Source organism: Acomys minous, assembly GCF_964271855.1.
Source record: "Acomys minous genome assembly, chromosome: 4".
NCBI classification, from domain to species: domain Eukaryota; kingdom Metazoa; phylum Chordata; class Mammalia; order Rodentia; family Muridae; genus Acomys; species Acomys minous.
Window position 1 is genome coordinate 46,534,949 of NC_140486.1, and position 14,313 is coordinate 46,549,261.

The 14,313-nt window shown below is 43.5% G+C and overlaps 1 protein-coding gene across 4 annotated transcripts in view; it reads right to left on the reverse strand.

Moving 5' to 3' along the window:
- ARHGAP26 (Rho GTPase activating protein 26) overlaps window positions 1–14,313 on the reverse strand; it is a 382,879-nt gene that overhangs the window by 81,386 nt on the left and 287,180 nt on the right. For all 4 annotated transcript variants that reach the window (XM_084779977.1, XM_084779979.1, XM_084779980.1 and 1 more), the window contains 2 exons: window positions 11,964–12,123; window positions 1,455–1,593 (listed from right to left, as the gene is read on the reverse strand). In XM_084779977.1, coding sequence (XP_084636103.1) covers window positions 1,455–1,593; window positions 11,964–12,123 — 299 coding nt within the window. The remainder of the gene's footprint in view (window positions 1–1,454; window positions 1,594–11,963; window positions 12,124–14,313) is intronic.

Here is a 14,313-nt window from a genome sequence, read left to right on the forward strand (position 1 = left end):
AAAATAAAACAACACAATGCAGCTATGAATCTTTTGCTTCCTAAGGTAAAGTAGGTCATGATCCTCTCTGTGCCTTTGCTGCAGTAGTTCATAGAGATCAGTCTTTGCCATCTTCATAGCCACAGTTGTCGTCAACATCCAAGTGTCTGCTGAGGACTGACTCTGTCGCTGGCATATCTGACACATTTAAATTTTCACAAACACCATCGGCTTCCCAGCAGAGCTCAAGGCCTCAATTCCTATACTGTATAAGTCTCTTGTTACAACAACTCAGGCCCAGTCCCAGACCTCTGAAGAGATCTGAGATTTTGGAAAAACCACCATCCCTAGCTGTCAAGAACAGGAGACAGAGGCCCTCCAAAAAATCATCCATCGTCATCCATGGAGGCAGAATTCCCACCGGGGCAATCTAGAGCTTTCTGCTAGGGCATTGCGTGGCCTCCCTTAATACACATTCCTCTACAAAAGTAGTTGTAAGCAGTACACTAATTCTCTCACTCAAAAATGAGCACCTTACAGACTGGCCTTGTTTTCATATCTCTAGCCCGTGAAGGCACCATGTAAATGCCAGCTGCATGGTAGAACCGGTCTTGGTGTCCATGTGTAGCAACAGCCGTATGCCAGATGCTGCAATCACTAATTTTGTTAGTCCTCATGTCTACCCTCTGGGGTGAGCACTGCTATGCCTCCTACAGACAAGCAAAATGACGATGAAAGAGGTAAAAACTTTCTCCTATGGTAAAACTGGTATTAAGGCCCAATGCTGGCTAACCTCCAGTAGTTCATCAGGCCTGCACTCCACTGACTAACGGCTTATTGTTTGTTTTGAGGCATGTTTTGCTATGTAGCTTTGGCTAGCCTGCTACTTTCCTATGTAGACCAGGGTAGTTTCAGACATGCAGAAATCCTCCTCTGTTGCCCCTGGCCCCCAACTGTTGGGACACAAGTTTCTTGTCACAAAAACTGAAAAATGACTGTATACTTTAGGGCCTTATACTCAACTATTGCAAAGAACTCAGAGGTCCTGAGATGAAAAAGTTTGCTGCATTTGTAGTGACATTTCTCTTCAACTTGGATAGAGAGGAATTATTCTCTGACTCAATAATGAATCCCAAATACTTTAAAGTGTCAACATATAGAAGAGTGAAAGCATAAGCAGAGACCCGGCTTCCACAAGCACACTCTAGTGGGACATGTGCCTCCCTCCAATAATAACGGCAACCCAAGTCAGCGGAGAAGAACTGTTTCTATGAGAGCTGCCAAGGAAGGAGGGGCCTTAGGCATGGACAGAGCCAGGCTCTTGCTGTGCAGCAGAGAGGCACCGATCATTGCACAGACACGTATGAATCTCCTGCTCAGCCACTGAACCAGGCAGGACACCAAAGGCCAGCAGCACACAACAAGGCTAAGGATGTCTCCACAGACTATACTGGCCCCGGGCAGCAGAGACTCACGTTTTTCTGTGGATGGCACAGCATGGAAGAGCGTCAGGGGCCTCTCGCTGCACGATGGAGGCTTGGAGTCGCTGCTTTTCTTCCGGGACAGGTGTAGTTGGGCATTTGTGAGGGGCACATCAGGCACGGTGTTGAATATCTACACGCCAGGGTGACAAGAAGATACACAGTTTTGTGAACTAGGAAGAAAGTGCAGGCCTGAGTAATTAGGACCAGGAGCATGGTGGTGGCTAAGAACCAGGAAGAAAAGCTGGGCAAGGGGCCTCCAGACCTGCAGGCCTCCTCAGAGACACTTCTAGGAACTGGGCTGGGGCATTTCCTCCAGCAGCAGACCCTAGACTTCACTTTTCTTTTTAATCTCCTCTACCCCAGTTTTTATGGGTCTCCTCTGCTGTATGTGAGGGAATGGGAAGCACAGAGACAGCCTGGACCACTGTGTGCTGACAGGGAAGGTTTTTTACTGCTTTTCTCCAGAACCAATTAATCCAAAAGCCTTTCTTTTCTTCACTGGGTCCTGTCCCCAGTTATTTACAACTGTTTCACTATTTTATTTCACATCATAAAACATATTTGAATTATGTTCCCAAACTGATGCAGAACAGGGAACATTTTCCCTCCTCACTCATCCTGCAGCTCTATGTTAACTGTGAAGGTGAGCTGTATCTTTTTTCAAAGGATGGAAGTGGGTGACCCGATAAGGCGTGCGTGCGTGCGTGTGTGCACGCACGCACACACGCACGCACGCACACGTGCGCACACACACACGTGCACACAGACAGATGCACAGATGCAGGTATGTGCACACAACATGTACCATTTTGGAAAATGTAGAAAAGTCTAAAGAAAACAGAAAATTTCTTCAGTTAAATTATTTACATATTATAACTTTTAGGACTTAGGTTTTATGTTTTAATAAGTTTTAAAAATCACTTTGTTGTTATTATTTAATAGCATGTATAGTAGTTACTCTTTTAATTGTGATAAATTCCAGGCAAGAAGCAACTTAAGGAGATGGATTTGTGATATAAGGGTGCAGTGTATCATAACACAGACATGAGGTAAGCGTACCGTCTATCATAGTGTAGATGTGTAGTAAGGATGCCAGCTGTCCTAGTGTGCATGTGAGGTCTATCACAGTGTGGGCATGACATAAGTGTACCATCAATCATGGTGTGGAACGTGAGGTAAAGGTGTCGTCTATCACATTACAGATATGAGGTAAGGGTACCGTCTGGCAGAGTGTGGATGTCATGTAAAGGTGACGTCTATCACAGTGTGAAAGTTATGCTGCTATGAGTGACCAACAGCTGTTGCAGCATGAGCACGTGGTTGCTTGCTCACATCTCAATGGATCAGAAATCCCAGACAGAGACTGGAGGAAGAGAGTGTGGCTATAATCCCCAAAGTCTGCCCCCAGTGACCACTACTTTCCAGATATGCACTACGTCCCAAAATACCCTGGACTATCAAAACAAGAGTTTCAAATGAAAGCCTGTGGGGGACACTGCACACTCAAGTCAACAAAGTAAAAAGCAGTGAGAGGAGACTATTACTGACTCTTACTTGCCTTACTACAGAATTTTGTTATGGCCAGCACTTACAAGGTGCTTACCATATAAAAGTAGCTGCCACTCACTGTGGGTCCTGGGGTGCTAGTCACAGCACTCTGTGCTTTACCAGCAGTTTGCTCAATTCCCAGCAATTCTGCATAGCTTCTAATGTCCCAGCATTATAAAGAACCAAAGCATACAAAATGATGCCGTCACGCTTATAGATATAATTACAGAAGATAATGCAGGCTCCCTTTTTCTCAGATTCCTTTGTAAATGCATATGATAATAGCCCTCATTCAAACAATCAGCAAAACCCTTTTGAACATCCACTTTACAGAGGCACCCTACGTGTAGCAGTGAATGAGACAAATGTGCTCCCTGTGGTTAGAGGATTTACAATCTGGTAGCTGTGATAGACTAAGTGTTTGCAGCCTGGAGCTGAATCCTCTGAACGAGCTCTCATTCAATGCTAAGCACACATTTCCACAGCCAACATTATATTCTTCACATAGTTTTATATGCTATGTATCTCATATAACATTATGGTGCAGCCTTCTCCCTTCAATGAAAAACACCTCCAAAGATGAGTCATAAGGGTTACATAAGCTCCTCACTTTGCTGAGATACTACAGCTGGCGGATCCTTTTGTCATAATCCCTTACACGGTGACACTAGCCTCCTGGATATCCTCTTTCCAATGGTCAAAGTCACAGGAGGATGGTAGTAGCCCTCCCCATAATGGCTCTAGGTGTCCCACACTGTTCTTGTGGCCCCTTTCTCCATGTGTGTATTTTAAAGAAACTCCCAAAAGCTGATATGCAGAAAGTGAAGTCATAGGAATTATGAGAGTTTCAGCACAAACAGCTGCTCTCCCTGGGTTGGCAGGTCCTTGGCTCTGAGGATGCCAGCCAGCCGGTTAGGCCAGTCTCAGTCCCAAGCACAGCTGTCAGAGGGAAGGCAGCATCACCATCACTACATCATCCCTAGTCGACACAAACTTGAAACAAGATAAACTGAGTAACTGTACAGAGCTGAGATCAACTGGGGCAAGGAGTAGGAAAAGGAAAAGAAGCCTTCATCTGCAGAACAGCCAGAAGCCCTAGTAACAGGCTGAATGACGTCATTCACTCCTGCACTCTCTTGAAGCAAGCCTTTATCATGTAACAGAAGTGGAGGGGCTTGTGGTTACTGTTGAGCGCAAGAGCCGCAACCTCTAAGAAGTGTTCTTTCCCTTGACTTTGTTCTGCCAACCCTGCTGAACCTTGGCCACTCTGAGGTGACATCTCAGTGAGTACCATCGCTAAGTTTAAAATGGCTCCTAGATATGTGTGTTTATGCCTGCTCAGCTCTAAGCTGGGCATCTCACATGATGACTCCCTAGGCTGCAGGTCAACTCAGCAGAGGGCACAGCACGACCATGTCACAAGAGCAATCTCTTATCCTACCCTGTGTCTAGGTGAGACAACAGGGACCAGAAGTGAAGCCCTCACGTTGGCTGCAGTCGCCATTCAATCAGTTCATCCTTTCTGGCCCAACTTCACACACAGACACTGTCTGAATTTCACGCGACTGGATTTCTAATTTGTAGTGGTGTTCTTAACTACGCTCTGCCTCTGGTCTAGAATGTAGTACCTACAGCAATCCCTTGCTGAGAGCATCTACAAATGAACCCAGGGTTAGGGACAGGCCAGCTCCTACTAGCCTCCCACGACTCTTTGCCTCTGGCATCCAGATATTATCTTTCTTCCCAACAAAGGAAAATATATCCACTATCCACTATAGTGCAATGAGAGAAGACAGGAGGCATGCATTTTAACTTCACCTGTCAATAACAAGGAGAACATCTAATCTTTCTAAGAACTGAAGCAGATGTTAATTTAGGCACAGGATAAGTTTTGAGTGAGACACATGTTTAGACAGATATATGAAAAGCTGCCCCACAAACATAGTAGGAAGTGAGATGGGAGCACATGAAGGAGAATCTCTCTCCTCATTCATTATTTTCTCAAAAGAATTTTGTATATTAATGCAAATCACGGTCATGTCAAAAACTACTTTAATTTTGTCACAAGAATATATATCCTAGGCCTAACAGATAGATATGATTCTATAGATACATAAGGTAAAATAGTTAAATAAGGTCTTCAAAAGCCTCAGAGGCCTATTGAATACGGCATTTAAAGATGTTTTTATTATTCTAAAGATTCTTTGACAACAAGACAAGTTAACTCCTGGCAACATCCAGCCTTCCTCAAAGAAGATGATCAACATCAAAGAACCTTCTTATGGAGTTGGCTTCAAGTGTGGCAAACCAGCCACTGTGCAACATGTCCATGTTTCTGCCACAGACAGAATTCTGCCTAAAAATGGGCAAGCTTGGATGCAGGCAGAGTCAATGGCCAAACTCTGCCAAGACAGGGTAAGCAAGTCCTCAATAACTCTTGCCTCGCAAATATGTCTGTCAGGGATATAGGGCCAGAAGGCTGAAGATGATGCTCCAACGTTATAGAGAGTGTTGGGTGACTGCTCAGGCAATAAACTGTCTCAGTCATTTTTTTCATTGTGGAAGCTGCTAACCTGCAACTTCTGGTTTACTCAGGTAATTAAATTTTATTCCTTCTCAAGTCTCTGATGGGGCTGAAGACCAGATAGTTTAGTCTTACAATTAAGTGTAGTTGGCTAGGGGTTAAGATGCTTTTAGATCAAGATAGATATTTTAAGTTAATAGAGATAAGATATGATAGATACTGATTTTTCATTCAGAAATTTAGACCTGACAAGATAGGAAAGATGCTTTCTTCAAATCTGACAAATACAAATAGCCAAATCACTATGAATGTAACATTTATATAACTCCTGATTGTCTCGTGGTTCTTCCTGCTGTATGTAGTTTATTTTATTCATATGTAATAATATAAATGTATATGTTAAAAAAGAAATATAATTTTTAAAAAGTTATGTAAGCAGACCAGAATCAGTTCTTCAAGGGAACTTTCACCATGGGTAGGCACTTCAGCCCCCAAGGCCAGTTTTCTGGGTCTGATTATGAGCCAGTCATGGCTTCTAAAGAATTCGATCAGGCTGTTCTTGGGATCAAATACAATGTGCACATGAACACGTTTCAAAATATAAAGTGCTAGGCATAGGACCAACATGTTATTATTTTGAGTGCTTTCCTACAGCAAGGGCACCTTTGTAAGTGAAACTACCTTGACACAAGCATTCAATAAGAAGTCGGGATTGGCTTGGTGGTAGAGGACTAATCTGCATACTCAAGCAGGAGGATTGCTACAGGTTCAAGTCAAAGCCCAGCCACATAATGAGTTCGAGGCCGAGGATACACAGCAAGAATGTGGAAATTATTGTCTACACGGCTGGTGCTCATTTAACTTGAAGTTTTCAACATATGCCAGTTGATTTTCCAGCTACCTCTGGCCTTGCCAAGGGTTTGTCTGTGCTAAAAGTTTAAGTTGGCATTCTTGTGAGTCTGAATTACACACACTCTGTTGGTTATTCCAATTCTACCGCACAAACAAGTTTCCTTTGGGCTGTGAAGGCTGCTTCACAAAGGAACCTGTAATCTACAAGCATTAAGTCACACAATCTACAGGCTCTACCATGTGGTGAGAACAATGTACTCACTTCACAGAGACTTTCCAAATAACACAAAGAGGAAAACTTAACTCTGTGCCCTGAGTGTCCTGTTCATACTGTCCGACTTACAAACTAATTCCAACTTAATCAGGGATGCTTTTTGCATAAAAGCTAGAAAGACTGTGACCCTGCTAGGAGCCACTAGAGAATAAAATTATAAAATAAAAATACAACTGTGAGGAACCTTTCCAAGCATCCCCAATTTCAAGTTCCCTGTGAGTGGAATTAACACACCCATAAACACCAGGCTACTTTTCCTCCTTAAGCCAGGCAGGACAGTGTCAGGGTTGGCCTCTGCAGTCAGCCAGCCTTGTGTGAGCACTAAGTCTTGACACACACTGATGTACTATCACCAGGCCTTCCCAGCCATGGCAGCTAAGTTACTGCCAAATCGCCCTATCAAATAGAAGAAGGGTAAAAAGCAAACAAGCTTCAAAGCTACAAAGCCCTGAAGTCAAATCCTGGCTTTGCCACCTACTGGCTGTATTGTCTCAGATGAGGTCTTTAACCCCTCTGAGCATGTTTCCCTTGTAAAGGCACACATATAGTACTTGCCATGAAGAACTTTTGAACAGATAAAGAATGTACCAGAACATTACACTGGTGAAACATGGGCAGGAAGTGTGGTAGTATAAGTGACAGCAAAATAACAAGAACCCATTGGGTGTTTATCATGCTGTTATAGTTACATCAATTAAAGGCATGAGTTATTTCTTTCACAATAACTCTATGAGGGAAATGCAGTTATCGACATCTTGTAGATGAGGAAATTCAGTTTCATTAAAGTTAACATTTTTCCAAAGTTACACAGCTAGACAAGGACCTAGACTTGCCTGGCTGACTGAGGCTTAGCTAGCTGGGTCTTCTTGTGTGTTATTGAGAAACAAGCAACAGAACATGAGGACCACTTTGTGGACTGTCAGTTCAGATTTTAGGCTTTTGTTAAGGTCCATGACCTGGAGTAAATTATGTGAGCTTCTGACCTCCAAACGTCTCATCCACAAAACGGCCCAGGATCATGGTGAGGGCTAAGACACCTAGTGGTTTAGCCTTTGCTGTGCTGGGGGTGGGGGCTGGGGGGGAGGGAGAGGGGAGAGAGAGATAGAGAGAGAGAGTTGGAGAGAGAGGGGGGGGGGAGAGAGGGGAGAGGGGGGGAGGGGGAAAGAGGGAGAGAGGAAAATGAGAAGGAAATAAGTGGGTCTTGAAAATGAATTATTTTCAGTCAAGACACAAGAATTCAATCTGTACGTGTAAATTTAATTACATACCTTGCACACTACCAGCCTTCCCTACCAGCAGCAATGTTACTCCCTGATGCTCTTTTTCCCACATGCCATCTACAGAGCTTAGGGCTTTGGGTTCCTCTCTGGCCCGTGCTGATGTTGTGGAGCCCTAACACTTGTGGAATTTGTTCTTAGCTGTGTTGCACACACATTTTTACACCTTTTCTAATCCCAGCTGTCACACAGCTCTGCAATTTAAAAGGACTAGGAGTCTCTTTGTAAGTGTGCCCTGTTCTCTTTATTATGTGTGTAGTTTTTATAGGAGGAAAATTAGGTCATGATGAAGAGCTTCTGAGTCCATAGCTGCAGAGTAGCTGGGAAGACAACAGACCACACCCAAGACTTGGTGACCACAATGTAAAACAGCAGTCTAGTTGACAACTGACACTGAGAGCTGTTCTTAAGACACAAACTCATCAGGGTCTCTAGTGACTTGGGACCAGCTGAGGAATGCCTGGCTGAGAAGGGTAAGGCCACAGCTCCTCTGCTCACTGGATCTGCTGAAGCTGCCCTGCATGGGGCAGGTAGAGCCTGAAACCCTGCAACTTCAAGCCTGTGACTCAGGCACACCACCACAGGGCTTATTTGTCATTAACTGTGAAGAAGCCAACTCTAGAGGCTGTAGTCACAGTTAGGTTTTTAAAGGACGGTTGGAAATCCAAAACCTTGCTGCTGTCACCAGTTTGGGATAGGGGCAGAGATCAACAATTTGGGTAGTAGTTTGGAGAATTTTATTAAAATCTCTCTAAAGGAGCCATAATCTTTAGTAATTTAGGATGTACACGCATGCATGTGTGTGTGTGTATGTGTGTGTGTGTGTGTGTGTTGTGTGTGTGTACTGTGATTTTCCCTATCTCCAGAAAGAGCCTATTTCCTGCCACCTGTTAGTAGAAAGTAATTATATAAACTGCAACATTACACTAAAGCCCCATTTCAAAGATATTACAGGACTTTCTTAATATAAATGACTGTTAGTTTACCTGGAGTTAAGTAGGGGAACTGTGTGCTCAGATTGACAGACCCACTGCATTAATAGTGTGTCCTACATAGCACTTGTCATTAAGAAGGAAACTATTCTAGGACAGAAGAGTAGCAGTCATTCCAACATACAAGTCCCTTGCTTCACTTCCTTAGATTTACCAAGACAGGATAAAAAACAACACAACAGCAGGAGAGTTTCAGTGAATCTGGGCCCGTATTATCACTATTAGTGCTAATTTTGCATATCAACAAATGTCAAACAATAAGAAATGAAAGGCAAATGCCAAACACCTGCCAGCTGCAGATGAATCAACTGCATATTAATTCATACAAAATGTGTATGAAGTTAAACAGTAGTGCAGTAAGTTTGGTGCCATCACATTTTTGCAAGGGCAAGTAAATGCAATTTAGTGGGCACCACTTGCATGGAGGGCTACTATTATTACACAAGGCCGCGCGGAACTGGGCTCTCACCTTAAGCTTTCAGGAAGGGCATCTAGGGTTGCTAGCTCATCTCTTTGGCACAGGAGATTCAGAGCTAGCATACATTAAAAGGATACATTTCCGACAGTTAATGGTTTAAAGGTTTACTCTCTTATCTCTCCCAAAGCCCCTGATAGACTGCAAGGGAACTCTCACATTTTACAGACATGACTAGGTCTTGAGGGTTACGATGACACAGCACACGACTCACAGGCATGTCTACACAGAGACATCCTGCTATTTCTCCAGAAACTGCCTCCAGAGCCCACAGAAAAAAAAGAAATGCCAGAAGCCGTTACAGGACCCAAGGCATCCATCCTCCTATTGTGTCTAACAGTGCAGTGTGACAAACACAAGCAGCCCGGAGCTTCAGGCTTCACCAAAAGCACAGTAAGAAGGCAGTGTGTTTTCCTGACAAGGCTGTTCTTCCTCAACGTCAACTTGAAAAGTCATTAACACATTAACCTTTACAAAGTGACTAGAAGGAAAACTTTGTAAGAAATTACTAAATTTCTGGAACTTGGGGTACGTTAGATGCTAGCAATAGTATTTTGTTTTTTATTCCTAACTAGAAACATGAATATTATTTCTCCTATAATCATAAGTATTTGTATACTTGATAGTTTAAGCCTTAAGGTAATTAAACTGTGAGTTGGGGTGGGGTGGACTCTACTCATACAGAATTGGAAAAAAGGGGAGAAGAGAGGAAATTTTAAAGAAGTAACCATTACTGTAAAGTAAGTGTGGTGAGAGCCAAAACCTTTGCTTTCTGAGCTTTCAACTCAAACACTTTCAATTCTGCTCTTCTCTAGTGGCCACATGATACAAATGGAGTTCCAGCTATACAGTCCCTGGTGGAAAATTATAATCATAATTTTAGGTGTCTGAGGAGACTCCCTACTGATCTCCACACTGGCTGCACCAGCGTACGTGTCTATCAGCACCGTACAGTGTCTCTTTCCCCACACCCTCGCCAGCATTGCTTGTTATTTGTCTCCTTGATGACAGCTCGTCTGGCGGGGTGACATTCAATCTCAAGTGAATCTTAATTTGCATTTTCCTGATAAAGATGTTGATTTTTTTTTCTTGACTACTGCTAGGAAAATTAAGTGAGATGATACAGTATTTTGTGAATAAGTAGTAAGTAAAAGTGAATTATATTTTTTTATCAAATTATATTTTTGGACTATGTTTATTAACAATATCTACTGATTCAGCTGAATTTTTAAAAAATGAGTACATACTACCTATATGAACTAGAAAAAAAATCAAGGATCTTCAGACATCACTGTATCTTCTGAATTTTCCGGCTGTATCTCTTCTTACTCAGGGACATTTGCTTCCTAATAACTTTGCAGAATACTGTACCCCTCCCACATCAGCTAGAACAACGGCTTTGGACTGCTGAGAAACACCAAGTGTGTGGCTTATATGCTTTCCCCAGCCAGTCTGAAGGTGACCACTAAGACTCCTGTGAAGGAGGCATGAGGGTTCTCAGTAAAAAGAAAGGAAGTTTCTACACTCACGGGGATTGTCTAGAACATGTGTAGACTGTATTAGCTCACTCCATATTACCAGAGTAATATATCTGAGGCTGCCTAACTTTTGGAAGAAAAGAAGCTTGGTCTGGTTCGTTTCTCTAGATCTAAGGCCAAGAGACTGTCTGATGGCAGCCTTATTGAAAGGTGAGGTATAGGGCACCAGATGTGAGAGTGAGTGAGTGAGTGTGTGTGTGTGTGTATGAGAGAGAGAGAGAGAGAGAGAGAGAGAGAGAGAGAGAGAGAGAGAGAGAGAGAGAGAATGGACGGACAGACAGACAGAGGCAGAGAGACAGAGACTGTCTGCTGAACCTTCTGATTTTTTACACAGCCACCAATATTTAATCATGAGGCTCAACCTGAACACAACTATCACAGAGGTCAGAAAGGTATTAGTCTTATGAATAAGTAACATCCCCAGCTTGGCAGATGTGGTAAGAGACACAGAAAGAGAAAGGCAAGGGAGAAGGGAAAGGGATGCTAAAGGGTTAGGGTTACTATGTTTTTTAAGTGCAGAGGTCTGGGTAGGCCCCACTTAGGATACTTGAAGGTGATGAAGAAACACATGTAGATTTCAAGATGGAAAGCTGTTCCATCCCGGTGATGCGAACACCCATGCAAAGGACACAAAATAGAAGTGTATCTGATATGTCCCAAAAAAAACCCCACAGGACAGCTAAAGTCAAGGTGGCTACCTGTAGCCAGGTAGAACTTTGAGTAGAGGGAGGGTGACACCAACCACCCACAAAATCTTCAGCACAAATCTGTCTCATCTACATGAAATGTAGGGATAAAGATGGAACAGAGATTGAGGGAATGGCAAACCAATGACTGGGACTCACCCCATAGTAGAATGCCAACCCCTGCCAGGATTAATGATCCTCTGCTTTGCTGACAGAAAGGACCCTAGCATAACTGTCTTCTGAGAGGCTTCATCCAGCAGCTGACGGAAACAGGCACAGAGACCCACAGCCAAACAACTCCATTCTTTACTGCAAGGGCTCACTTATGCGTTACCTTTTCATGGTTCTCTATCAAGATTTCGATGACGATGTTCTGAAACTTGATGTCCATGATGGCCGCCACTGTTTCTTCCTGAGGTCGCAGCAAGGTGGGTCCGAACACCACCCCAAGGTTTGCCACAGTCATCAAATTCTGCTTGTGGTTGCTAGCAACACTGGAAAGGGGGGAAAGGAGTGAGAAAACTTAGGCGTGCAGAAGTGGCTGACCTCCATGGGTGCTTCTGACCTTCTTGCCTGCATGTATAGGAGGCAATATTTGAAAAGCCTTGGATGTAAAAGTAAGCTTCTTTTACATCGTCAACTACAGAGTTCACAGATCTGAATTTAGTATTCCCTTCAGTATACAATTTCCATTTTGCCTAAGACAATCAGCCAGCCAACCAAGCAGTCAAGGCCATCCTCCACATGATGAGTTGTGCTCATCTGAGTCACTACTCTCTACGTCTAGGAAGCTGCCCGTCCCTCTTGGTTACAGCTTCTGTACCTGTTCTGATGCTTAAAGCACTGGGGTTTTTCCCTCTGCACTGCCTCCAGTGTAGATCAAGAAGCTTCTGGTTTTGATTCATTTGTAAACATAAGCACAAAATACGCACCGTTTTTCCAAAGGAAAGAGCTGGTGTTTAAACCATGCCAGAGGATTGGGTGCTCTAAATACCAGGTATTAAAAGTCCATTTGGTGGAAAAGTGTAGCCCACGTTAAGTGAAACATGTGGCATCAACGGAAATACAAGCGCAGTACTTTATATCCATCCATGTGTTTATACTACACTTATACTCAAATTTTAAAGAAGATATGAGGTCAGTAGTGGCTAACTCAGAGTAATCTGCTAAACACACATGCATATTTTATAGGTAAACAACCATTCAAAATATGTATATCTGAACTCTATGCCCGAGCTATAAAACCCAATGGTTCATAAGCAGTCCCTTGAGTAAAAACTTAGGAATGATTTGCTGGCAATAAACAACTCATGCCATTCAGCATTGTTAGAAAATGCTAGAAGCTTCTTTAATCACCCACCTGCTGGAAGAAAGAAGCTATTCATTACTAACTCGAACCTAGAGAGAAATCTGGGCAGAGAGTTTTCATAGACTGACTCCCCAGCATTTAGTGCCATTTACCCTTCGTACCTCTCATACAATCCCACCCATGTCCACACTGTTTGTCCTGTAGATGTCCATTATGGGGGAAGGGTTGGAGGAGGAGGAGAGAGGCACCAACCTCAAACGCCTGTCTTTAAACTAAGCCTTTCCTGAAATTCTACTTCAATCATCCTTATCCTCTGATGCACATGTTTCCTCGAGTTTCTGAGGCAGACTTCAAGTTAACATCCTTCTCTGAAAGGGGGCAGGTGTGTTTAGGGCTACGGCACTTTAACTGTGGCTTGGTGCCACAAGCAAGAGGATTTGCTTCCTAATTGCAGGCAACACTGCTAGCAGTGAGGGCTGAACAGAAGCCTGGCCTCTTTCTGGTCCATACAAGGATATTCTCTAAGCACAGTCTAGCTCTGCATTAGTCCTCTGGGCTTTCCCATACTATCCAGAGCTACATTGTGCTGACCATGTGTAAGAGTTAATGGGATGATCAAATAGGGACAAGGCAAAGCAGACAGCCTTTAGCCAGGGCCTGGGCCCATCATCTAAGCTCGGACACCCTCGGACTACTCCATCATCACTTTCTCCACCAGGCCATGAGTGAGAAAGGAATTCAGAGATGGCACTTTTCCCCAACGAATTATTAGACTTATCCCTGTTTGCACGAGAGTCCCTTGGGAAAATGAAATCAACTTATCCCTGTTTGTGTCTGAAAACACTTTCAAACTGCAACCAATATAAAAATGTACAGTTAGGATTGTGATCCTTTTGCTACCATCTGGCCTTTCTGTCCTCTCCCTGATGACAAAAAAAGACTCCTCATTAGCTGTCCTGCCTACCAGCTCTGCCCAACTTTCCCCATAGCTATGGCCAGTTCAGGTGCTGAGGCATACTCCAATGCCCTCCTCTGCTGAAGAGGACATTCCCACACCTCTGCTGCTCCTGGAGAGAGCAAAGTCACATCTCTGAAGAGTTTAGCAATTCTTCTCTTGTTAATTGTTCTAACAAGGGAAGCTAATGGTTGGCTCCTTCTATTTTGCTTGGCTCTCTAGGGCTGCAGATACAACACAAGGCCTTGGATATACTAAGCAGGTGCTCTTTGTGGCTGTGCCCATAGTTGGCTACTCACAGAAGAACCACACCTTTCTCAACTCATCCCTAAGTTTCTGTGACTTCACAGCTGTGGGTCACCTTTCAAGTAACGTCCTTCATCAAATATAAAGGTATTGGGTATCCTCTCTTTTTAAAAG